The sequence below is a fragment of the Centruroides sculpturatus genome, unplaced genomic scaffold, assembly GCF_000671375.1.
Source record: "Centruroides sculpturatus isolate CEXI.00-Female unplaced genomic scaffold, Cexi_2.0 scaffold665, whole genome shotgun sequence".
Taxonomy (NCBI): Eukaryota; Metazoa; Arthropoda; class Arachnida; order Scorpiones; family Buthidae; genus Centruroides; species Centruroides sculpturatus.
Genome location: NW_019385266.1, coordinates 369,583 through 397,199, shown reverse-complemented (window position 1 = coordinate 397,199; position 27,617 = coordinate 369,583). Strand labels below are relative to the sequence as shown.

The 27,617-nt window shown below is 30.6% G+C and overlaps 2 protein-coding genes across 2 annotated transcripts in view; one reads left to right on the top strand and one right to left on the bottom strand.

Moving 5' to 3' along the window:
• Positions 1-27,617, bottom strand: part of LOC111636886 (zinc finger protein 470-like) — an 84,853-nt gene that overhangs the window by 9,436 nt on the left and 47,800 nt on the right. Inside the window, exons 9-11 of the mRNA XM_023382277.1 lie at positions 26,237-26,518; positions 25,649-25,861; positions 22,744-23,034 (exon numbers count right to left, since the gene is read on the bottom strand). Of these exons, the coding sequence (XP_023238045.1) occupies positions 22,744-23,034; positions 25,649-25,861; positions 26,237-26,518 (786 nt within the window). The remainder of the gene's footprint in view (positions 1-22,743; positions 23,035-25,648; positions 25,862-26,236; positions 26,519-27,617) is intronic.
• On the top strand, positions 9,844-19,667 carry LOC111636878. The gene is made up of 2 exons (XM_023382272.1): positions 9,844-10,016; positions 19,236-19,667. Exons 1-2 carry the CDS (start codon positions 9,972-9,974, stop codon positions 19,554-19,556), a joined length of 366 nt encoding a protein of 121 aa, XP_023238040.1. The 5' UTR covers positions 9,844-9,971; the 3' UTR covers positions 19,557-19,667.

Here is a 27,617-nt window from a genome sequence, read left to right as displayed (position 1 = left end):
AGAAGCTCTTACTTTTACATGTATTCGATTAACATGTTTTATCAAAGTAACTTTTGTTTTTGCTCTGTATCCACAAGCTTTGTAGTTGCATTTCAATGGACGTTCTTCAGAATGTATTTTTTTTTCTTTTAAAGTGAGAATTTCTATATATCTAAATATAGAAATTCTCACAGTCTGGAAATTTAAAAGAAAAAAAAAATACATTCTGAAGAACGTCCATTGAAATACAGGTTACCAGTAGCGTGTCATCATTGGAAGCGGTGGATGCGCCGTTTATCATCGTATTTTTTAAAAATAAGTACGTATTAATTTTAATTATATGAAAATAATCGAACAATATTTTATTATAGCCGCATTATGTATCTTATTACAAATTTCTATACTTCACGTGAAAAAAAAATATAAGATTGCTATTGTATATTCGAATACAGTCGGCCCCCCTANATCGCACAATATTTTATTATAGCCGCATTATGTATCTTATTACAAATTTCTATACTTCACGTGAAAAAAAAATATAAGATTGCTATTGTATATTCGAATACAGTCGGCCCCCCTATAACACGGTATATACGTTCCGTTCTTTACGAATCCATTTCGTACGAGTCCTTGCCAATCACAGCCCGACACGTATACACTTTACGGACTACGGCTGTTTCAAAGGTTTTCTTCCATAAAATTAATCGATTCTAGACTAATTCGACTCAACATTTCCGAAGTATGTGAGTAATCCGTATAAACTATGCTATAAACAAAAAATTGTAGGATTACTTACCGAGTGTGCACCGTTCGACGATGCCATTGCTTAAGCTTGTTTTCGTCGCGGAGCAGCGCACCAAACGGAGGGCGCGATTTCTGATAATAAAATAATTTTTATGGCCGNAATTATGTTCTAAAAATTATAGAAATCATTGAACTATAAACTATATAAAAAATTTTACTAAAGTAATGAGTGAAAAATATGCTGCGCATAAAACTAAAGTAATTAATTTTATTCATAGCACCTGACATTACTTGCAATTATCAATAAGGGTGTTTAACACTTTAATTGCATTAAGTTTCGCAGTGTGGAAGTTCCTACTATTGTTAATGTTAATAAGTTTTAATAAGTATTTTAAATTAATTTTTTCTTTCTTTCTTTCTTTCTTTCCTTCTCTGATATGAAGATTCTGGCTGGTCATTTTTTCTCCGATGTACTATTCTCTGCAATTAGTCAAATCGATGTGTGCTTGCTACGTAACGTTCGAGAGCCTGCACGTGCTGTCTAGGTGAGAGGTCTGTTCTTGACCAATATATGGGTGTTAAAGTCTGGATGATTGTGAGATCGATCTTTAGAGTACAAGAGAGTTCTTGTTGGGCTTCCGTATATCTTGGGCACGTCAACCAAAAATGTGCGGATGTCTCCTGAGCACCACAATGTGGACAGTCTGGTGAAGCNTATATATTAGCAAATAACGCATTCAAACGGTTTTTCACCTGTATAAACCCTCATATGTTTATATAAGTCCCATCTTGTACGAAATTTCTTTATACACACAATACAAACATTCTCAATTATATTGTAGTGTCAAAAGTACTTTTAGGTGTGAGGTTTATTTGTTTATGGACATTAAACTATTATTTGATTTTTTTATTGTACAAAATTTGAAGCAAGCAGAAAAAGTATTTGATAAGATTCAAATTCCGCACAGAAATAATAATATCGCGTTTTTATAAAAATGATTATTTTTGTGTATTTCACTTTGTGTTATTTTGCTCTAGACTATTACGTTAAGTTGTAAATTGTACTAACTTCAGATTTGTGTATCACAGTATGTATTTTGTTTTGTAATATTTTGTATTAATCTATTATATTATTTAATTATGTTGCACTAGTTTCAGATTTTTGTAACTGCCTTGTAACGAACCAAGGTTCAAATAATGAAGAATTGAATTAAATTGAATTGAATATTTTAGCGACGATTATTTTTTATCTCAGACTATCGATTTTAGATAACAGCCTGACTGTATAACCTAAAATGTTCAAATAAAATTATAAAAATCCGACCTGACGAAAGTGTTTATATGTTAAAAAGGACATTAGTCCAAAAAGAGTAAAAAAATAACATTGACATTTTAGTAACTTTGAAACGAAAAACAGAATGAAAAATAATTTGATGTGTTGTTGAAACTAAAATCTGTTTATGTTTGAAACTTTCATTTATGTCAGACAGTGTTTTTCAACCTTTTTAAATACGCGACCCCTTTACAAGTTAAAAAATTCTGGCGACCCCTTTAGGGCCATATTAAAACTATATCAGTGATTTTAAAAATTATGTATTTAATTTTCTTTCTGTTGAGAGAAATTACTGTTGATGACTAATATGAGAATTTGAGGAGAATCGACAATAACTTAAGACATATAGTACTATATGTTACTTCCTTCTTATAATAACATCGGGTTCGGAGTGCTGTTGACCTTTGTTTTTTTTTAGGATGAGGGATTTTCACTTCTACTACTCTACTTATTACTTTTTTTTTACAAGTCAGCTTAACACTTTTTCAGCAATCATTTCCCAGGCCCCTCCCAGGCGACACCCATCATTCGGACCTAAATCTCAATGAAAACACCAACTGTACTGTATAAAAAACAGGTACAGCCTTCTCGCTGAAATTGTAGTTTTTTTAATGTAGTGTAGGACCTACAAACACTTGTCTTTTTCTTTTACCCGCGACCCTCCGTGTAAGGCTTCGCGACCCACCTGGGAGTCGCGACTTACAGGTTGAAAAACAGTGATGTAAGATATCCAACAAAACAATCAACAAATAACGTTTTCACATCACAAATCTTTATTAATACAGTAAATCAAATGTTAGCTATAAATTCTCTGAAAAAAAAATTGTAATTTCTCATGAAAACTGTTATGTATTAATAAAACCTGCGATACTACCTATGGTTCCAGAACAACCTAGAATTTAAACACATATAATTGTATTTTTCAGAACATCAATGAAAAAAAGCTTACAATATCCTTGACATGGACTCAAATTGACAAATCGCTAAAATACGTTTATATTGAAAGCTATAATCATAAAAATTCTATATAATATAGAACCATAACTGACATCAATTTTATGCTTTCTATAGTTTATAATTATCTGTCTAAAATATTTTGTATTATATGATAATTCTGAGTATATAGTATATATAGTCTGAGTATATAGTCGAATTGAGTCAGAGATTGATCAGAATAAAAATCCATGAAAATATTAGAATGATGCCAGTGAAAGTCAAGAGTACGTGCCCGTGTGTAAAACATAATAAAATTCACGATTTCGTGAAACATATCAACTGACTGTATTAGACTTACGGTACCTAATTTACATACTGTACAGACGATAGTAAACTCAACTTACTCGCCTAAACTCTCCGTAGCGTGGCGCTTCACGGCGGAAAGTAGTTCGGCTGCTTGTCCGCTATGACGAGTTGGCGATGACGTTTTACCGCGTTTTACGAGTCCCTTTTAGCGTCTTTATACGAATACCGTCGCAATTTTTTCGCCGCGTTATAGGAATCTACGTTATAAAAACCCGTGTTATAGGGGGTCTACTGTATATCATTTTTCATGAACAACTCTGAATTGTTGTAAAATGAAAGTTACATAATGAAATTACTTACAAGAATAATTTAAATATTTACTCAGACATATCTGCTCAGCGATTTGTTGAGTTTAAAATTTTTTCTATAAACTAAATTATCTTTTTTTACATTATAATATTCTTTTAATACTTAACAAATTATTTTCAGAAAGTTTTTTTACGTACTTTCTTGTTGTAANGCCAGGGGGCGAAAGTCTGAGGTGGTCTCGACCCTTATTACGCAAGTGTTCTGACCACGATTCTGTGATCTGTATTTTTTGTTTTTCTCTATACTCCCGGATTAAGTCGCGGGCCATAAGTGACCCACGCCAAGAGCCTGAAGGGGTATCTGTTCTCGCGGCTTTGTCCGCCGCCTCGTTGATATCAATTCCCACGTGGCCAGGGGTCCACCTGATTTCTATGGGTTTGGAATGTTGACTAATATTGTCCGCGATATCAATAAGAAGTTCCGGGGACGAGAAGGAGATATTGCCTATCTCCTGTATGGCGGACTTACTGTCAGAGCATATGACGACAGACCGTCTAGGATTTTTGCTAAAATAACGGCTTACTTCCGGTATAGCATGGAACGCGGTTATCTCGTTTCCGGAGTATCTGAACCCAATTTACTTTGGGTGTTTCTTTAAGGACATTATCTGTAACTTTCTCTGAAATATTGGTTAAGATATCTTTGTTAGTTTTTAAATTATGGCCATTTTAGTTTTGAGTTCCAAAATCAGAATCTATCTCATTTCCGTTTCCAAGGCTAAGGTCATTGACCTCTGTCCATAGTTACGCACTATATAAGTGGAAAGACGGTATTTTAAGTGTCTATATGTATATGATAATTTTATAAAACGTAATTTTCTTTTAACCTAATACATGATGGGGTCTGCAATAATTGAGACTTTCCATACAGCTGCAAATTGTATCTTGGAGGAACTAAAAGAATATGCTTTAGCAAATCCAAAAGGTAAATTTGAAACTACAAAACACATAAAATTTGTATTGGATCAATTTGATAAAATTATTAATTTAGCAGAAGACACTATCTCAAATATTATTACAGATACTGAGTCGTCAGACATATTAGTAAGAAAGCTTGCAACCTTAGCTAATAAAGATGACCTAAAGAAATACATTTGTCCTGATATCATTGTTGATAATCGAAAACACATACTAGAGAAACTAGACAGAATTGATAATAGTATGTTTAATCTGGACTCAGCTGCTAATATTATAAACAATCAAAAGGCCGTAATAGAGAAACTGAAGGAGATTGAGGAAAAGACTGCATGTCTATCCCTACCTAAGGATAACATGGATGTACAGAGAGCTGTACTTGAAAAATTAGAAAGAATTGAAGATAAAACTAGTCAAAGTGTCCCTTTACTCCCTACATATAGCAGCATTGTTAAAAANTTTTAATAAATCTTGTGTGTCTTTTTTATATTTTCTATAAATCTTACATAAAGGTTATAGAAAAAAAACTTATTTGATAATTAATATTTACGATATTTACAAATATGATATAGCGATTAGTTTCTTAATTTTTCACTGAAAATTACCATTTTTTATAATGATTAATTAATTTATTATGTAATTTATCGAAATATAATTTAAACTTTAATTTAATAAAATCGATGTATTTCATTTTATATAATGTTTATGTGTCGACCAGTGGCCGAGCGGTCTTCGTACCCTAAACACTGCGAGTTCGGTCGTGGGTTCGCACCGCGATCGGACAGGCTGGCTGCTTGGAGTTTTCCGGGTTTTCTGCTTGCCGATAACGACTAAATAGGAAGCCAGTTCCCCATAAACGTCCTCCCAAAAGGGAGGACTTTTGAACCCCATAAAAGTCCTCCCAAAAGGGAGGACTTTTATGGGGTTTAAAAGTGCTGTTAGATGATCACATAAGAAGTCACGGTTGTGACTTCTCATGTGCTTATCTAGCAGTGATTTTGAACGAACTGTTTTTCTACATACAGTACACTGATGTGTTCTGTTTTTATCCTTTAAAAACAAATATACGTTTTACTAAATGATTACAAATTATTTATTTAATCATTAATTTTTTCAGAAATATTTTCTAGGTATATCAAAACATAATAGTAATATATATGTATTTTTTCGTTATTATATTGAAATTTTAAAATTTTTCTCTTGTTACAATTTGGAATATAAGTAAAATCTCTAAAAACATATTTAACATTTTACTTACCTTATCTGATTGCATTTAAAAAAAATAATAACAGATTTTAAAATCCACTATAAATTTTGTATAATAAAAAACCAACAACGCACTGCAATAATGTCAATTTGGCAATCGTTCGGTCAGAATGACATATTTGTTAGCATAAAACGAGTTTAAAAAATCAATTAAAATTATTATTAACTTAAAATGTGTCCCGAAAGAAAACACTTTGAAGCACCGTTTCTGATTATAATTTCACAAATTACGTTCTAAAAACTATAGAAAACATTGACCCATAGATTATATAAAAGAATTTGTGGAGACTATCCACATTTTGACGAGAGAACTTTATGTTTTTTCTCTTATAGAATTATCGTAGAAAAATTTGTATATGTTATCAGGGTGATTAGCTATTGGATGCTTTTCGCGTGATACCTATGTCTACTAATTTAGAAACAATTCGTGAACGTGCTTTTGGTATCTCTATTATTCCGTTTGAGAATTTTGTGAACCTTTGTACGGGGTGTGACGTACATTTTTGTTTGGTTTTGCATATTGGAGTATTCGATTTTGCGAAAAGATGGCATTTGGTTTTTTTTTTTGCTTTAAAAGTGCGTTCGTGGCTAAGNTTTTGGTATCTCTATTATTCCGTTTGAGAATTTTGTGAACCTTTGTACGGGGTGTGACGTACATTTTTGTTTGGTTTTGCATATTGGAGTATTCGATTTTGCGAAAAGATGGCATTTGGTTTTTTTTTTTGCTTTAAAAGTGCGTTCGTGGCTAAGAAGTTTTGGGAGACTATCCACATTTTCACGAAATGACTTAATCTTATTTTTTATAGGCGGGTGTAATTAATTTTTGTACATAATGTTGTTTTATTTTGGATAATTGTTCCCATTATTTTGTGTTCTTTTATATCTGGATTTTTTGTTTAAATATTTTTTTTTATATAAATTATATTTTTTGTATAACTTTAACTTTGTATAATTTTTTAGGTATATGTTAATTTTCTTTGTAATAACTTATGGATTGTAATATTTCTTTGTTTTGTAATGTATATGTAATGAGTTTTGTATTCTCCGCATCATGGGTTCTTCCCAGTATGTCTAAATAAATAAATATAAAAGAATTTTACTAAAGTAGTCAGTTTAAAATATTGTATATGCTGTGCATTAAACTAAAGTGATTAATTTAATTCATACCACCTGACGTTACTTGCAATTTTCAACAGAAAGGTTGTGCCCGAAGTTTCCATCTCTTAATTAAACGTGAACATCGAACGTCGAGCGCTGCTTACAAGATAGCGGAACTCGACGTTCGATGTTCACGTTTAAGAGATGAAAAATTCGGCCGCAACATCGCTAATAAGGGTGTTTAACACTTTCACTGCATTACGGTCGTTTCACCGTGTTGAAGTTCCCACTATTGTTAATGTTACTAACTTTTAATGAGTATTTTAAATAATTTTTTTAAAACTAATCAACTTATAGAATTTTGGCTGACAAATTAACCTTCAGGGAGATATAAACCTTTTTATCTATAAAACAGGCACTGATGATATTGTTTAATTTATGTATTGAACTGCTGGGTTAAAATATGACATCATTTATTCTATTTTTAATGGTTTCTTTTGGACAAATCTGTATTCAAATTTATTTTTCTGTAAATAAATGTAATATAACGGCATGTCGTGCTGGAGGTTGCATTTGAAAATTCGACATAGAACTGAAAATATTGTTTGTCAAATATCAACTCCATGTTATTTTAATGGAACAAAAATTGTTTTCCCTTATCCTTACCTTTTCGCATAAATGCTTATATTATAATATTTTGAATTTATATGATAATTCTGAGTATTAAACATATAGTCGTATTGGGTCAGAGTTTGATTACAATAAAAATCCATTAAAATATTACAATGATATCAATGAAAGTGAAGAGTACAAGTTTATCTGTAAAATCCACGATTTTGTGAAATATAAAAACTGACCATATTGGTATTTAACATCAATTAATTTAATATTAAAATGGAAAAACTTTCATTTTATGTAAAACTTTTTTAAGCACATAGAAAACCTAATAAAATCCACGATTTTGTTAAATATATCAACTGACCATATTGGTATTTAACATCAATTAATTTAATATTAAAATGGAAAAACTTTCATTTTATGTAAAACTTTTTTAAGCACATAGAAAACCTTCAAAATATAAAATATATTGATAAAATTCTTCGAAAGAAAAAGCACTTTAATGAACCATATATATTGTACTTTTGAAAGAAATTTTCTTTATCATGATCTGATATGAATATATTCAAAGCAATTCAGACTTCAATCATTAATAGATGTGGCCAAAACGGAAATATAATGTAAGTAATCAACAGGCTGCAATTTTGAAACTTTTCCTCAACGCTGTTACTATAATAGCGCCGTTTAATTTAGAGCAGTGATTATCAAAGTGGGGGTCAAGACTCCCAGGGAGGGTCAGGTAAAATATTTGGGTGGTTGCAGAAAAATTAATGACAGATCAGTTTGTTTTCAAATATTTTATAAATGTACTTTGGATTCATGTTTAGAAATAATATTAGATACTTTTTGGCTTGGTGTAAAAGCAGAGTATCCAATACTGTTTGGATTAGCAATGGCTCTTACCATTTCCAACCAGTTATTTATGCGAAATGGCATTTTCAGTAATGGACTGCAGCACTCCTGTCTTTGAAACATAGAAATCGCTATTAGATTTTTACTGACTAATATTAAAACCATGTTTAATTTATTGCGCCAAAATAAGCAGGCTCACCCATCACATTAAATTTAATTTAAAATATGTTTATGTTAACTAATTGAGATTACTAATGTCGAAACATATACATAAAATATTTTAAAGATGTACCGAAAATAAGTTATTAATTTTTAATGACACTAAAAATAAATTTGCTGTTAAAATTATAAGTGTTTCAATGCAATTAAACAAAAGAAATAAACTCCTTTTGAATTTAAATTAATTCTCACTTTCGAAATGTTTTTTCCACACATACACCTTCGTTAAAGGGTCCTTTGAAATTTTGGAATGCAAAAGGGTACTCGCGGACCAAAAACTTTAAGAAACACTAATTTAGAGCGCTTTCATTGTTTTTCATTTAACACTTAAATAAAACTCTTTTTATTTAATTTGTACGTCTCAGATTTTTAAAAAGTATTCAAATAACAATTTACGAAATTCACTCAGAAATTGTACCCTGAAAAAGTTTCTTTAATTATGCACTTTACATTTGAAAAGAAATAATGTTAAATTCTTTTTGTTGCAATTTTCATGCTAAACTATAGTCGCAATATGACAATCTGAAAGAACAATTACCAAATTTTACATTATTGTAGTGCATTCTTGGTTATAAATTTTCAAAATTTACAAAGTGAATTTAAAATTTGGACCATTAATTCTATAAATGCAACGTGAAAAAGTAAGTGAAACGTTCAATGCGTTTTGTATGGCATTGTTATTTGGTGACCCTTGTTATTCAAAATTGTAAAAAAGGAAATACAGTAGAGCCTCGAAAACTCGGCCTAATGTAGACCGAAGGGTGACCGAGTTTGTGAAAATGCCGGGTTATCGGGAATGGGGTTAAAAAAAAATAAGTACGCGTGTTTCCTCAGAAAATACTGTACTGTACAGTACTTGTATGTATTGTTTGCTTGAGAATACAACAGAGAATAAACTGCCAAAATACCCTTAAACAAAGGAAAAGTACGTCCTTTATGAAGGCATAGAGCCTTTACTATATGAAAATGAAAATTAATAAATACACTGTGTACAGTAATTTACCTGATAAGACAGACCTCAGAAAAATACTTTATGAGAGCTTTTATACTTTTATAAAGCTGTCTATAATGAAAATTAATTAACTAAGGATTTTTTTTCTCTGCCAGGGTGTNAAATTTTTAATGTGTAATAAATAGATACTGTAACTTATAAATTACATTACACTTAGATTCCACCAAAAGAAGCAGAGAAAGTTCATAAATGTCAAAAATGCGATAAAAGTTTTTCTTGCTTATCCAAGTTAACAATACATCTAACAGTTCACGAGGAATATCGCCTGTTTTCATGCGATTTTTGTGGAAAAAGTTTCAAATATAAACATGACTTAAAAAAACACATGAAAAAAGTACATCAACAGGGACAAGCCGCATCTTCTACCAAAGTAAGTAAAGAAAATTTCTGAAATTAATCTTTCAAAAATTACTTGAATGTTATAATGTAAAAAAACTAGTTTCTGAAAGATCTTTTAAAATTGCTACTCAGATTCTTTTAGGTGACATTATTACGTGTAAATACTTTTATTCTGTAAAGTTCATTTATAAAATAACACTACGTCGTTTATTTAAACAGAAGTATAAATAGAAAACAAAACGTAATTATTGTAAGTTAGTTCTTTTAGTCATTTGATAATCAGCAGCCATAAGCCTTAAATTTACTTATTATAATTATTTGTAATAAGCTTTATCGTCATAATTGTTTTGAAATATATTTTTTCAACATAAGTTTTTTTTTACAAAAACAATTTCTGTTTATTTAGTGAAATTTTTTGATCGTTATCAGTTGATTGGTTATTGTTCTTTTGTTTGTTATTTGTTATTTGCAATTAAGAACAAAATTGTTACGGATAACTTATGATACAAGAACACTTTGTAAGATAGAAAAAGTAGATTTGATTGTTAACATATTATAAAAGAAAATGCATTTTGGAATTACATGCTGCTATTCAGTTTTAATTTTATGGTATCTCTACTTAAGATATCACTGAATACATTCAATATTAATACTTATTTATATTTTACATACGCGTGAAACTCACAAAAAGCTTTAAAAAATTTTCTATAGTATAAGTAATGGTAACTAATAACGTAAGGTAAAACTAGAGAAAGAAATACGAATAAATAAATAAATACAAATAAAAAATAGTAAATACGCAGCTTAGTGCGAGGTGATTTTGAACACTATGAAAAGTTTACAGATTTTGTCATGCTTTATTATTAATATACAACGAAATATACCAAGGGTGGGCAAGCAAGAGGTCAGCGGCAGCCGAAATGTAGGTTTTGCAAAATGCATGGGAGCCACAGTTCTGTACTTTTTAATTCTGTATCGCAGTTCTGTACCGCGATATTGTTATATAATATAAATATAATATAAAAAAATATTAAATTTATTTTATAAATATATTTTCACAAATTTGTGGAAATAAACTTGTAAAAATAATAATAAAAAGCAGAAATTAACACTTTATGGAAGAGCCGCATGTAACTCAAAAATGGCCTCATCTGCCCATGGTGGTAATAAGTTGGATGCACACATGCGGCCGGCAAGGAAAAGCGGTGTTGCAAATGCATCTTCGCCGCGCGGCAGCACAGGCACACAAGCGGCAATCCGCTTTTATTTCGGCGCTTGCGTTCAGTATTTAAGATGGCGAACGATACCGATATTGTCGCTATCCACGTGTTTACAAATTTTGTTTTGTACGGCTCGCTTTATTTAGTTAGAAGATTCGAACGAAGATTTTGGATTAGAGATATTTTCTTGGTTCAATAAAGAACTGGTGTACAAAATATGCTTATTCCTCGATAAAGAATACTATTTCGAGTAAGATTCGGTTGTTTTGTTCTTTGAATTAAATTATATGTGATTATTTGTGTAGAATTTGTGTTAAATTTATTATCTTTCCTTTTTATTCGGATGTTAGTTATCTCGGTTAACCGCATCGAACTTTCCGACATTAAAACACCACGTGATTGTATTTTCTCACGTGACTATCGGACGAATTGTTATTGTCTGATAGAAACGTGTCTTGGCGGCGGTTGCCGCAAAAGATTAAATTCAACCAACTTTTGCGGCACGAGAAAAGCGGCACAAAATCGACTTCTGCGGGGAGAAAAAGTGACGTCATCCTGCCGGTTTTCTTTGCCGCGCCGCATGTGTGCATCCCGCTATATACTATCACTAATTTTTGTATAAAAAGTGCCTTTTTAAGTTTTTTTTAAACCCTTGGCTAGGAAGAAAGCCCTTGGAAAAAATGCTACTCGAAATATGTCATTTTTATTTATTTTATAACAAAAACAAAAACGCATTAATTTTCACAAATTTTAATTAAAAAAAAAATCAAATTTCGAAGCTTTTTGTACAAAATGAAATTAAGTCTGTAGCTATGGCCGCGTTTCTTTATGCAGCGAGAGTGAAGCGAAAATGACATCACGAACAGCTATCGCTACACGTCGCTGCATCATAGTTTAGAAACCCTTTCCGCTCGAGCGAAACATGGATGCTATATTCTATCCTTTAATTCCAGTTACAGCCGAAAGTAGTGCTTTAGTTAAAGAACTACAATATTAAAATAAAGAAATACAAAGAATTGAGCATTTATCTTTCCATAAATGTGAATAAAGTAGACATAGAAGATATATAATTATATCTAAAATATAGTGTTTTCTTATTCTTTAGACATGTTTCAGAGTTATTTTATAAAATTTCATCCTTCTTAATCTTTTCATAATATTGTTATCAACAGTCACTTCGACTTTTTTATTTTTACAGCATAATATCGTATTATACACACAAGCGTCCATTTTGCTTTACACGTGTAGCGGACGTAAAAGCTACTTTATCATGGCTGCAGCGACCTCTTGCAGCAAACGTTTAGAAACAGTTCGGTACATTGCAGCGCTGCATTTACAATCGGGTTTCAGAGTGTTCGCTGTAAAGCGCTTCTCGAGTGCTGCATAAAGAAACGCGGCCTATCTAAACTCTTATTTGCTTTCACGTATGTTTCATTCTAACTGTCTCAAATAATAATTATTTTGTCACCACCCCTGGCATTAAATATTTCGGGAAAGTCCGTTCCCTAATATTGTAAAGCAATTAGCGATAAGTGGATCGTGAAATCTAAGCTTTCCTTTAAGTGGGTTGACTTTGTTTAAGCCAATAAGTGTATTTTCACAAACCCTATTGTTTATTTATCGTAACTACTGTAAACAAAGATTTTGTCGTATTAATCCGCCGGAGATTTTCATTGGTCAAATCACAATCGGAAGTCGCTAGACAAGTAATGACCAGTTAAGCCTCTTTTTCTGCACGTGTTAAAATAGGTCAGAGTGGTCACAATTTAAAAATTACCGAGATAATACTTGGAAAACTTATTATAGCCTACTTTAACATTTTTACGTAGCCGTTTAAATTATTTCCATCGTTTAAATATAGTTTGTCAAAAATTATTATTAAATGTAGTCTATATCAGGGGTCGGAAATAGCGGCTCTTTGCATAGACGTTTGCGGCTCTTCGGACATAAATTCCAATTTCACCGCAGCCTTATAACTTATGAGTTTATGTTATGAGATTGAGCCGCCGAACAAACTTCGACTCGTACGACTTTCGCACATGACAACACTCGCGTTGATCAATGTGTGTCGCATAAGAGTGTGAGCATTTGAAGCATATCTATATATATAACACATTGAACGCGCGTCCGTCCATCCGTGTAACGTTATGCCAAAAACGTCCGCTAGAGGCGCCCCTGTCGTGTGTCGTATTTCGCACATTTAAATTAATATGCGGCTCTCTGGTACTTTTGTTATCCTGTTTTTATGATAATTTGGCTCTTTTCACTTGACAAACTGTCGACCCCTGGTCTATATTATTAAGACTTACACAAAACATATTTATAATTGTGTAGTTGAACAGACTTTAGAATTTTTATCTACACAACTATTTTATTAAATAGATATAAAACAAAACAAAAAACAAATTCTCTGGCAATCCTTAAAAATCATACTCAAACCTCTAAAAGAAAATGTTACGGTAATGTGTGAATTTATCTATGTGATATTTAATATAATTAAATTTTTTTAAAAATAATTAGTGTAAATTTACGTTATTAATCTGTATTTANTTCAGTATTCAAGATGGCGAACGATACCGATATTGTCGCTATCCACGTGTTTACAAATTTTGTTTTGTACGGCTCGCTTTATTTAGTTAGAAGATTCGAACGAAGATTTTGGATTAGAGATATTTTCTTGGTTCAATAAAGAACTGGTGTACAAAATATGCTTATTCCTCGATAAAGAATACTATTTCGAGTAAGATTCGGTTGTTTTGTTCTTTGAATTAAATTATATGTGATTATTTGTGTAGAATTTGTGTTAAATTTATTATCTTTCCTTTTTATTCGGATGTTAGTTATCTCGGTTAACCGCATCGAACTTTCCGACATTAAAACACCACGTGATTGTATTTTCTCACGTGACTATCGGACGAATTGTTATTGTCTGATAGAAACGTGTCTTGGCGGCGGTTGCCGCAAAAGATTAAATTCAACCAACTTTTGCGGCACGAGAAAAGCGGCACAAAATCGACTTCTGCGGGGAGAAAAAGTGACGTCATCCTGCCGGTTTTCTTTGCCGCGCCGCATGTGTGCATCCCGCTATATACTATCACTAATTTTTGTATAAAAAGTGCCTTTTTAAGTTTTTTTTAAACCCTTGGCTAGGAAGAAAGCCCTTGGAAAAAATGCTACTCGAAATATGTCATTTTTATTTATTTTATAACAAAAACAAAAACGCATTAATTTTCACAAATTTTAATTAAAAAAAAAATCAAATTTCGAAGCTTTTTGTACAAAATGAAATTAAGTCTGTAGCTATGGCCGCGTTTCTTTATGCAGCGAGAGTGAAGCGAAAATGACATCACGAACAGCTATCGCTACACGTCGCTGCATCATAGTTTAGAAACCCTTTCCGCTCGAGCGAAACATGGATGCTATATTCTATCCTTTAATTCCAGTTACAGCCGAAAGTAGTGCTTTAGTTAAAGAACTACAATATTAAAATAAAGAAATACAAAGAATTGAGCATTTATCTTTCCATAAATGTGAATAAAGTAGACATAGAAGATATATAATTATATCTAAAATATAGTGTTTTCTTATTCTTTAGACATGTTTCAGAGTTATTTTATAAAATTTCATCCTTCTTAATCTTTTCATAATATTGTTATCAACAGTCACTTCGACTTTTTTATTTTTACAGCATAATATCGTATTATACACACAAGCGTCCATTTTGCTTTACACGTGTAGCGGACGTAAAAGCTGCTTTATCTTCGCTGCAGCGACCTCTTGCAGCAAACGTTTAGAAACGGTTCGCTACATTGCAGCGCTGCATTTAGAAACGGGTTTCAGAGGGTTCGCTGTAAAGCGNGACAAGAATACAGGTCCAAATGTGAATCAAGGTTCAACTATCATCACTGGAGAAGTTGTTTACAAAAAACTCTGTGTTGAAATTAAGGTATTTCTTTTTTCTTTCAATATTTGCATAGTTATCAGTATGAGAATGAATGACACGCATTTACAATTAGAAACAGGTAATCGATACAAAGCGATTCCAATTGTGTCATGTAATCAGATTAAAAAAAATTGATGATGTAATTTTGGTTTTTTGAAGTTGTTTTATATAATCTATACATATTTAAATAATTTGCTAGCAATTTGAACACAATAAATTTATAAAGCAACACATAATCGAGTACTTTAGTGGAACGCACAATAATATAATGTATTTAATGCTTTTTTGCCAGGGTATTGTTTGTTCGGGAACGAATAAAACTTTGTTCCTGCCAGCACAGTAATATAAGTAACACTACAACTGATTACACAACAGTTATTTTTTGAATTTTGTGTGGCATAAAGCTGTGGTTTATCATCACAGGAAGAAAACAAGCACTGCGTTTCGATACGCATTTAACCCAAAGATGCACATGTTTTTCCAAAGCGGTTTTCTTTGTCTGCGTACAGGTGGCACTCAACTCAGTTCCACTAGTTCTATATAAAGTTAACACAGGGAACACATGCACATAAGTTTGCTTTATTCAAACTCTTAGTCGTAATATTTGAATTTATATTTATGAATGATTTGAGAAGATCCAACTTATTTTTCGAATTTAGTAAACTAGAAAAAGAACCCAGAAGGGGTTACAAAAATGTTTGTTATTTATTACTTAGTGGTACTATGCACTGGTTAGTGGTTGCTGTGAATCTTAGTTATTGTTATCCCAGTGTGGTAAGCAGATATCTAAAAATTTTCTAATTAGTCTCGGAAAAGGGGGACCTAATTTTTGCACTTGGTGAAAACGGGTAAGATTGGCTATAATCTAATTATCTTAATCTTTGCTATTGTTTTTGTTTGAGCAATGCCGGGCTCATCTGCTAGTATATTTATAACTGTGTAGTTGAATGTACTTTAGAATTTTTATCTACACAACTATTTTATTAAATAGATATAAAACAAAACAAAAAACAAATTCTCTGGCAATCCTTAAAAATCATACTCAAACCTCTAAAAGAAAATGTTACGGTAATGTGTGAATTTATCTATGTGATATTTAATATAATTAAATTTTTTTAAAAATAATTAGTGTAAATTTACGTTATTAATCTGTATTTAGAAACGTGCTTATCATCTGTATCAGAAGATAGTTGCTCAAATTAATCATTTATATCGCTTTTGTCACTACTTGTGTTCGACTACATAATCAGTTTTTCTACAACAGTTTCCGAAATTTCATCAAGTTCCCACATTCGTTGTTTTTCTTTTTCTATATGTTCGATACATTTTCTCCATCTTTCTTCCATTATTTGTTCGACAACACACAGCTTGAAATAATGATAGTTATTATAATGAATGGAAAACGAAACCAAGACATTATAGTGCGCCTTACCGGAAAAAGTTTATTTTTAGTTATTCAGAATGTGCAAATATTCATCAAAATAACAATTTAACAAGTACGAAATAATTACATTTATAATCATTGCTAAGTGACTAGTATTTCTTTAATGATTTTATAAATAACAAAGAACTATTTTCTGCGGACGAATGAGATGCAACGCGGTTTCTAATTGATGGACGTCGGTTTAAGCCAATAAATAATGGGTCGTGTGTCTTAGTTTGTTTACAGTAGGTGCCAAGTTAGGATAAATAGACTATAGGCCAAAAATATTTCAGTAAACACGTCACCTAACATTCTACTGGAATTACAGGTAAAAAGGCAGATTATTTGCTGATAGCTTCAATAGTGTGAAGAACGGATTTTCGGGAAAACTTTATTATAAAATTATTATAAATTATTATAACATTTTGTTATTCGGGAACAAGATAATGTTTTATTTCGAAAAAGTTATTGATCAACACAGCGATTAAAAAGTTTTTTACAGACTTAGTTCCTTGTTTAATGTGACACCTCATGTGCGTCACTGGGAAGTAACGAGTGAAACGAATTGGGCCCGAAGTACTAAAACTCCGGGTAGTTTCATGGGAAAAACCGAGGAGAGACCCATTTTAATTAAACAAGAGGGGACAATGACGACAGAGGCTTTTTCTGTCTGTGAGTATGACTGAAACACTATCAATCAATGAGCATTCTTTCAGTTCTGTCGGTTCAGGATTTTCTGGCCATGAACCAATGTTTTTCATCATCACGTGGTAGGAGTGAAAACGTAAACAAACGACGAGAAAAATTATTTTCATCATATTCAGCTGTAATTTTATTAGATATCATGTCATTTGACTTTACTTAGTCTCGAAGATATCTTATCAAGATAGCTCCCAGTCGAGAAATTTACCGGAAAACTTATTACATCTGGTTACTGTGATACTTCCGTAATACATAACAAATAGTCATATCATCGTTCATATAATATAATAATAATCGCTTATTACAGTCTTATTATTGTAAAAAATCGTTGAATAATATGTAGTGTCTGATATGCACTATTTAAAGCAGAAAAATATGTTTAAGAACTTTGACCTACATTACTGTAGCAACACCATTTCTGCAGTTATTCAGGTAAGAAGAAGCATTATAATAAACAAGGCTGTAACTTTACACCCCGAGAATCCTGAGAGGTGCACTTTGTTTCATACAAAATAAAACATCACAGGACATTATAAAATTAGCGTATAAAACTTATCATTTTTATTTTTCATAGCGATTTTTTTCAAAAAATAAAACGTTTGAATATTATTGTTAATTTATGTTATAATATTAGATCAAATGTGCTTAAAATAAAATAATAGATAAAAATAAAATAAAAATTACTAAATGCAACAAAATATTCAACAATCTAATCGATCGATGGAAACAAATAAAATAAACAATACGAAAGCAAACGTCATATGACATCACACATCTGCAAAAATCGTACTGCGCAGGTCTCAACTCGTTACGCAAACTTTGATTTTGCATGTGCTATTGGATGGATAGCCTACAGAAGAGATAGCAGAGTAATAAAAAAAAGGGAGAAAAACAGACTTCATTATTTGGGATCCAAAGAAAAAATGTCAGAAACTATTACATTCAGTTAGTACACGTAATAAGAAAAAAGAATAATACTCGAACTCCACATCCCAGCGAAGTACAACACAAGAGTGGAGCAAAAGGCGCCCCAGAAATCAGTGCCGATGGCAAAATCACCGTTGCCAAATAAAAGGATGTAAAAGTGTATGAGCTAGAGTGTACTGTATGGAATGCAAAATCCATCTGTTTCTTAGCAAACTTTGCTCTCGCTTCGTATAAAAAATAAATTTCGTACAACTTTGGATTTTTTTGGTCCAATCTTCAGTCACTTGAAGGAAAATAAACATTATTTTTCGGCATTGAGTAGACCAAAAAATACCCTTTTTTAAACAAGGCTGAGAAACTGTTGTTCCCTGTGCGCCTAACCGAGAGTGAATTCATACTAATCTAAACATATAAAATAAGCTGTGCCCGCGCCATGAGAATGCACACTAAGAAGGGATTTTTGGAAATCCCTTTGCGAGGGGAGAAGGAGAGGGTTAAATCTTAACTTGAAGAACAGCTTCTACTGTACTATTTTAGATGCGATTGTTTGTTTTCAACTACGTTTAGTCTTTGAGTGTATTAAATTGATAACATTTCAAACATTGTTATGAATATTTTGATATATTACGATTTTTAATTAAATTCGTTTAAATTCGAACCGTTTAAATTCGTAATTTTTTATTGCATATTGGTTCCATTATAGAATAATAGTCCAGAAAATTGTTCAAATTTGCTTGCAAAATCTCTGCAAAGTTGCGGGTAACAGCTAGTATTGTATATAAAGATTATCGTGTTAAACTTTATTCCATCAAACAGAAAATTACAATAATTTACTATGTAAAAGTGCTCAATTTCATTAATTACAACAGTAAATTAAAAAATAAATTATAAATTCCATTCTATAAATTTATCTTCAGAAAATAAATGTTTTGAATGATGTTGTTGACTCTAATTATGATTTGAATTTATAGTGATAGTCATTTTAGTTTAATTAACTGAATTATATTATATTATATATATTTTTTGAATTCTTAGACAAACGTTAAATATACTCAAGATGTAGAATGTGACGTAGTAGATAAAGATCAGAAAGAATCAATAGAAAAACCATCGACGAGTGGTCAAAAATCTCACTCAGTAGAATATGTAGAAGCTGTTGTGGTCGGTATCGGTACAGAAAATACTGGAATTATGAATAGAGACGAATATTTAAACATGAACGAACTGGAACATTTACCAGAATTGGAAGTATTTTCAGAAGTGATAGTTGAAGGATTCGAACTAGAATGTCACATCTGTCAAGAGAAATTTGACAACGAAATATCTCGTAGAGAACACGAAGCAAGATTTCATTAATTTAATTAATCACTTCTAAATATTAATTTGCAAAAGAAACGATTTGGTAACGATTTTACAAAACGATTTAAATCTTGCATTTATTTTTCATTTATTATAAAAATATTTTAATTTTTTGCATGCAGAAAATCGAACAAGTAATTATGTTTTGTAAACCTCTTTATTTTTAAAATTAAAATTAAAAGAAAATATGAATAAATTTGTGTTCTACTCATTCATTTTATTCAAGTCAGCAATTTATTAAAACTACATTTATTGTTAAAAGTGTATAAAGAGTATAAAAGTGAGGTTGAAATTTTGATTAAACATATTTTTTATTATTATATTTTCCAATCATAGTTTTCTGTTTTTCAAATTATCTGTAGCTGTATTTACTTTTGACCGAATTAGTGTAAATAGTTACTGTCTTTTACGATTGTATCGTATTTACATTTTGAAACACTTTCATACTAGTCCAACAGAAAAAGAGAATAAAAACGATTGAAAGTATATAAAATTACTTTAAAATAACGACAAACAACTCGAATTGCTGAAAAAATACAACAATGTTGAATTAGCTCACCTTATTTCAGAAGTTATATTAAGTTTTATGTGAGAAAATCTTTTCGTTATATATTACATACAATCGTGTTTAGAACAATTTTTACATACAGGTGTTATTTATTAATTTAATCTTAGTAATTATTTCGAAATGTATGCTATTATACGTAATTTCCTATAATTCGTTTTTACTAAAGAATATGCTTTTCACAAGAGATGTTACAAAAAACATGAAAATATTAAACTTTTCAGAAGGTTTAATCTGTTTAACTCTTCTAATTTGTCTCATAATTCGAACATCAAACAACAATTTTTCCATCAGGTTATTATAGCCACCGAGAAATTGTTAAAATGTGGTGCGTATATTAAAATGAATATATTAACGTTTTTTGTCAATTATGAGCTTTGAAATGCTTATGTGAGAATGAGAATTCCGATTAACCCATTTTTTTACATACAGGATAGTAAATGAGATGAAATAAGAGAAAAATCCGTGAAATCTTTCTGTATAATGATCCTCACACCAGTTGAGATAACTAATCTGGCCGCTGATTTACAAAAAATTAAATAACGTGTTACCTGACATTCACATACGACTGAAATGGAAATTTCAGAATTCGTCGAAACACATATAAGTTGGAGAATTACAGAAAAAATGTCTAAATTTTCAGGCACTCTGCGAAAGCGACAATACAAGAGCAGTGGCAAAATATCTGACACTGTGTGCTCAGTGCAAACGTTGAACAAGAGCGATGTTGAAAGCTGACCTTTAACCTTTTATACAAATTTTCGTCCAACAGCACCATTGGAACATCATGTCTGTCTTCTGACATCTGGTGATTTTCCGGGTTGTTGGGTAAGACATCGCACTCAGCTATTGCCTTGGGAGGAACTAAACTGTTATTCCCTCATATATCAAAAGAAGTAAATTTAAATTTTAAATAATTTCTTCTATAATCGCAATGTAGCGTAATAACGATCACTTGGCACTATTCTCTTCTTTATTTCACTTTTCGTTGATACGCGTTTACACACGTTTCGGGCCTCATTTACCCCTCCTCAGTCAACTTAAAAACATAAATGCCATCCTTAGGTGCATATTACCACAAGCGGGAGCCATACGATATATATAGGATTGCCTCAAATACTAAGCCCAAGACTTAACTTTAGTTGATATACACAAGACTTATTTATAACAGCGTTTGACTTTCACGACCAGGTTTTTTGAATTTGAAGATCCCTCAAATTTCATAAAATACAATTCCAGGAGATTTTCAGAGATGTAAAGAAAAAAGTGGAATAGACGTGTAGCACAGTTCATTCTTCTTTAATGTTAATAACCTTTAGTACATAATCCACAGAACTGAACTTTTTGACTAATCCTTTTTGTTCATATTTATTGTTAGTGATAGTTGACAGAATTAAACGTCACTTTGGCGAATCTTTTTAGTCGTCTGTCAGCATGTCCTTCAGTTTAGTAGCATACGTGAAACTGAAGGAACATACAGGAGTTTTCCTTTTGTGAAGATAAACTTGAAACTTCGAAATTCTAAAAACATGAATACAAAAAAATTTTCCGTGGAACGTTGTAATTCGTGTCGCTATGCTAATATTCCACAAGAGATCTGCAGATGTGTTTAAACTGATATATACATGAGGGATAGTGTGAAGAATTTTTAATGCCGTGTTGTAGAAGTCAGATCCTCCACGAAAAGGTCAGCATCAATTGTATATTGTATCTATTTTGTAATATCATTCTGTCGGTTTTTAATTTGTTAACCATCTGTCTCTAGCTGGATTATTAAATTTTTTTTTTTTGCGCAAAACCAAAATTATTTGTATAGTCAAAATTTGATTTAAACATGAATACACTAATCTGCATATCGTTTTCAAGTGCCAAGATTATCTTTACCAAAGAAAAACTTGTAAAAACAATTTGACTGTCATCCAAACAGTCAGAATTTTTAGCTTGTCCTACATTCTTTGCAACTGTTTCTTGTTTGAATAACATTGGGATAAAAAAATGTTATAAAGGGGGTTGTATGAAATAATGCAACAGTAAGCTTTTCTTATATAAAACTTAATATAACTTCCAAAATTAACTGGCCGATAATTCAACGTTTTTGTACTTGTTATCAGTAATTACAGACTATTAAATCAATTTTATACATTTCGAAATGTTTTTATTCTCTTTTTCTGTGGAAAGAGAATGGAAGTGTTTAGTAATTTAAACACAGTAGAAACATAAATAAAAGGAACTATTTACGTTAATTCAGTCAACAGTAAATATAAGTAAAGACAATTTGAAGAACAAAACACTATGAATAGAATATATAATAAAAACAATGTTTTATCGAAATTTTAACCTCGCTTTTATATTAAAATAATAAATGCATTTCTAATAAATTGCTGACTTGAGTAAAATGAATGAGTTGAACACAAATTTTTTCATATTTTCTTTTCATTTCAAAAGTAAAGAGATTTACAAAACATAATTACTAATCCGATTTTCTGCATGCAAAAAATTAAAAATATTTTTATAATAAATGAAAAATGAATGAAAGATTTAAGTCGTTTAGTAACTGCGTTACCAAATTGTATGCTTTGCAAATTAATGAAATTTTGCTTCGTGTTCTCTACGAGATACTTCGTCGTCAAATTTCTTTTGACAGATGTGACATTCTAGTTCGAATCCTTCAACTATCACTTTTGAAAATATTTCCAATTCTGGTAAACGTTCCAATTCGTTCATGTTTAAATATTCGTCTCTATTCATAATTCCGGTATTTTCTGAATCGCTACTAAGGGTTTCCACGACAGCTTCTTCATATTTTACTGATTGATATTTTTGACCACTCGTTGATGGTTTTTCCATCGATTCTTTCTGCTCTTTGTGTATAATGTCATATTCTACATCTTGAATATATTCAACGGTTGCCTAATAATTGAAAACTGAATATAATATAACCAGAGTGACCAAGCTCCTTGATAGTCTGAGCCATTTTTCAAAATTTGAAAATTTTCACGAGCCGCAATTAAATACGTATTAAAAAGGTATGCAAAAAATTCTAGATTACAAATTATATCCGTAGCAAGAGTGATACAAATTGTTTCCTCCAGAGCACAATGTCAATTGTCCGTTGCAATGACAGTTTACATATTCAAAATCGGTCTGAAGTCGGACGATTACGCCACTGTTTATGTTCGTTCGCGCAGTTTTCGATGAGTCATATCATTCTTAACTTGGACGGAAATGAAATTTGTTACAACGTTTCACTTAGTCTTTCATATTTGTTGTTAGTAATTTAAAACACATTTTGAAACACATACGGAACGATAATAATTTTTTAAAATATAATAACACAAAAATGAAAAGGGAACTCGGGTACATTTATCGAGAGCCACAAATAATCCTTCAAAGAGCCGCATNAGTATTTTAGATTTCTGTATGAAGGAATATAGTTTACACGATAATCTTTATATATTAAAAAGAATTTTCTCTCAGGCGCACGGGGAACAATAGTTCCTCAGCATGTTTAGATCCGTGTATTTTTTGGTCTGCTCAAACCCGGGAAATAATTTTTAACTACCTTGAAGTGTATAAAGATTGCACTAAAAATTTCAAGGTTGTACGAAATTTATTCTTACAGAAAGCGAGCGCAAAGTTCGCTGGGAAACAATAGTCACTACGCGACTAATCGAGGCAGTTAGAGGCATATTAAATTTGCATTTGCTCAGTACGATTTATGTGACGTCATATGACGTTGGTGTTGACTCATCTACAGTATTTGTATTGTGTTTTTATTTTTCTACATCGATCCTTTTATACAGATTTTGTTGCATTATATATATTTTGTTGCATTTAATACTTTTTATTTTACTTTTATCTAAACGCAAGCAAAGAGAATCGGAGCTGATATTTTACCATCTCCATACTATCCATTTACCGCTAATTGCTTTACAATGGTAGAGGACAGTGTTTCCTAAAATATTTATGAACCGGAGTGGTAAGAAAACATTTTTTGGTTGACACAGTTAACTGACACATGCAAAAAAGCGAATCTTAGATAGCAACAGACTTTTTACAGTTTGTAAAAAAAAACTTCTAATTTCACGATTCCTTAATTAAAATTCCTGAAAATTACTATTTTTTTGTTTTCGTTTAAAAAATACATAAAATGATATATTTTGAGTAACTTTTTTATGAAACAAAATATATTACTCAGCTAAAATCACAAAACCCGCAATAAAAGAATCGTTTTTCAAAATTGATCTATGAATACAGAGAACGACTGTTCCCCGCATGTCAAACACTATAATAGATTGCTATCGCGTCTAATTATGGGTTTTAAAAAAATGTTAAAAATGCCTCTGTTTATAGAAAAATTACAGATTGTATATTACTTTGTATATGAATAATAAAGCGTTCCGAAATTTATAAACTTTTAATAGTGCGCAAAATATTTGTTATGTTTATTTATTATACTTAAATTTCATTTTTTAAAATATCTAATTTGTAAGATAACAGGCAAAGTTATAATCTTTGCACAGGGTACAAAATCACCTGGCACCGGACTGCCAATTAATTTTTTTTATTAGCTTTTATTCAAGTTATTATATTTATTTATTAATTTTCGTTATCCAGTTTTACCTTACATTATTAGTTACCATTAGTTATACTATAGGTAATTCTTTCTTAAGCGTTTTATGAATTTTACGCCTGTGTAAAATATATATAAGTATTAATTTGTTCTGTAATATCTTATGTAGATTTAACAAGAAATTAAAACTAATTAGCAGCATGTAATACGAAATGCATTTCTTTTATAATATACTGTATAAAAATAAAATCTACTTTTTCCATCCTGCAAATTGTTCGTGTATGATAACTTCTCTGTAGCAATTTTGTGCTTAATTCCGGAGAATCAAGAAAAAACAAAAAAAAAAAACAATAAGCAATCGAGTAATAAAATTGAGAAAGTTCATTAATTAAACGTAAATTGTTTCTGATGGAAATGTATAGGAAAAATAATTTTGAAACAATTATAATGATTAAATTCATTCCAAATAATTTACGATGGTAGATTTTCCCTTAGTAATTTTACTAGTGGTGTAGTTTATTGAAATTCACAGAGAAAAAGTTTTATCGTTTCGATTTTACCGAAAACAATTTTGCTGCTTAGAAAAGAAATACAGATAATGACAACAGTAAATAAAAATCGTCAGATATACCATAAATCATTTCGAATTAGAAATCTATAATTAAATCGTATTATTTTGAAATTACCGTATATAGAGGTACAGAAAGACTGATGCAAATTATCAGTTTTTATTTTGTGTTAATACTTGACTTTACGTGAACAATGCTGTGTTATTTATTAAATAAATAAAGGTTACATAACCAAATTATTTACAGTAATCATGTAAACAAGTCACCTCGAAAAAATCTGATAAGGGATTATAAAAATCTTTTACAAGCTAAATAAGTATCCTTACATTATAATATTCAAGTAAATTTTAAATGATTAATTTCACAAAATTTCTTTACGTACGTTGGAACAAGATGCGGTTTGTTCCTGTGGATGTGCCATATTCATGTGTCTTTTTAAGTCAAAGTTATGTTTGAAAGTTTTCTTACAAATATCACATGAAAACGGTCGACTTTTCCCATGAGATATTAGATGTCTTGTTAAAGTGGATAACCATGGAAAACTTTTACCGCATTCGTCACATTTATGGTTTTCTTTCGATTTTTTCCGGGGAATCTAAGTATCAAATGATTTATAAATCACTATTTGCTGTTTATTACTTACTAAAAAACAAAATTGAAATATTAGTATTTTAAAATTAAAGTTAAATTTTAATATATTTAGTAAATTCGTTTTATTTTGTACGCATTATAATTGCTTATTGTTGAAGAAATTATTTTGTAATTAATATTTACGATTTTTACGGTACAGATATAACAAGTATATATTTTAATCTTTCACTTTAATTTATGTTTTAATTTATAATTAAATGAGTTATATAGTCCATCATAATATTATATTTTATACTTTAAGTTAATAAATTTGTTATATTTTATTTCGTAAAATATTTATGCACTTAAATGCAAAAATAAACATAAACATAATTCTTACAGTAATAATGTCAGAAGCGATTGCATGTGGATGTAATCGTTTGACATGTGATAACAGATCAAATTTCCTTTTTGTAGCGTATCCACAGTTGCACTTGAAAGGTCGTTCTTCCGAATGTATTCTTTTGTGAATTGCTAAATTCCAAGACTGGGAGAATTTTTTACCGCAAATATCGCATCGAAACGGTCTCTCACCAGTATGGCTTCTCAAGTGCACATCTAACTGCGATTTCCATAGAAATATTTGGTTGCATTCAGGGCATTCAAGTTTCTTTTTTTCATCCTTAAAAAAATATTCGTTGTGTAAAGCATTTCAGATTATTAGGTTCGTCATTAATATTTTCAGAAATATTATTTCTTTATATCAAAATATAATAGTAAAATACAGTTTTTGTATTTTTCGATAAAAAGTAAAATTTTACATTTTTTATTTTTTACAATTTCGAATGACAAGTGTCGTCTATTAATTAAAAATAACGCGTAACAAAACACATTACAAGTTTTACTTACCTTTTCTGATTGCATTTAAAAAATAAGTAATTAAAATTCTAAATTCACTTTATAAATTTTGAAAAGACGAAAAAGCAAGAATGCACCACAATAATGTAAAATCTAGGAATTGTTTTGTCACATTGACGTATTGTGCTTATTTCTTAGCTTAAAAAGACAAAAATTCCGACTGAAATTATTTCTTATTATTAAAAAAACCGTAAGCTACTTAATTAAACACCAATACAGTAATAACTCGGTTTTAGTCGAAACCAACAAAAACCGTGACAAATCTTTTCGTATGAATCAATCAGAATCTAATCAATTCGTTCTAGATATATCAAAACACATACCAAGAACACATTCTATAGACAATAAATATAGCAATTAAAACTAAAAACAATAAGATTATTGATATAGATAATGGTTTTTTCAAATATGATAAGCTATGAAACAGATGCTTCAGTTAAATGTTTTTGATTGATCCAAAAGAGGAGAAGACTTTACCTTTAAATGAAAGCTTGTTGGGATGATTCCCTTCAATCAACAACACTCTAACACATTTGCAAGTAAACTTTATATTATTTCACGTACCTCAATTTTATATTTATAAAGTAAGTGAGTGTTTGTGTTGATATAATTTGCTCTATAATAGTTAATATTTTTTATTCACACCAAATTACGTTTTTGTTTATTGTTAAGTGCTAGAGTAGGCCTATTGTTTGTAGTATAAAGTCAGCTTGCCCAAATATTTTGCACAACATTCGTCCCTGTTAAAATTTCTAGAAAAAGTTTAATGTATGAGTAAAAGTGTTTCAAATTTTTGTTTTTATGTAAAGGTTAGTCAGTTAGTTATTGTCTATTACAAAATTAATGCTGAGAGTTGACTGTGT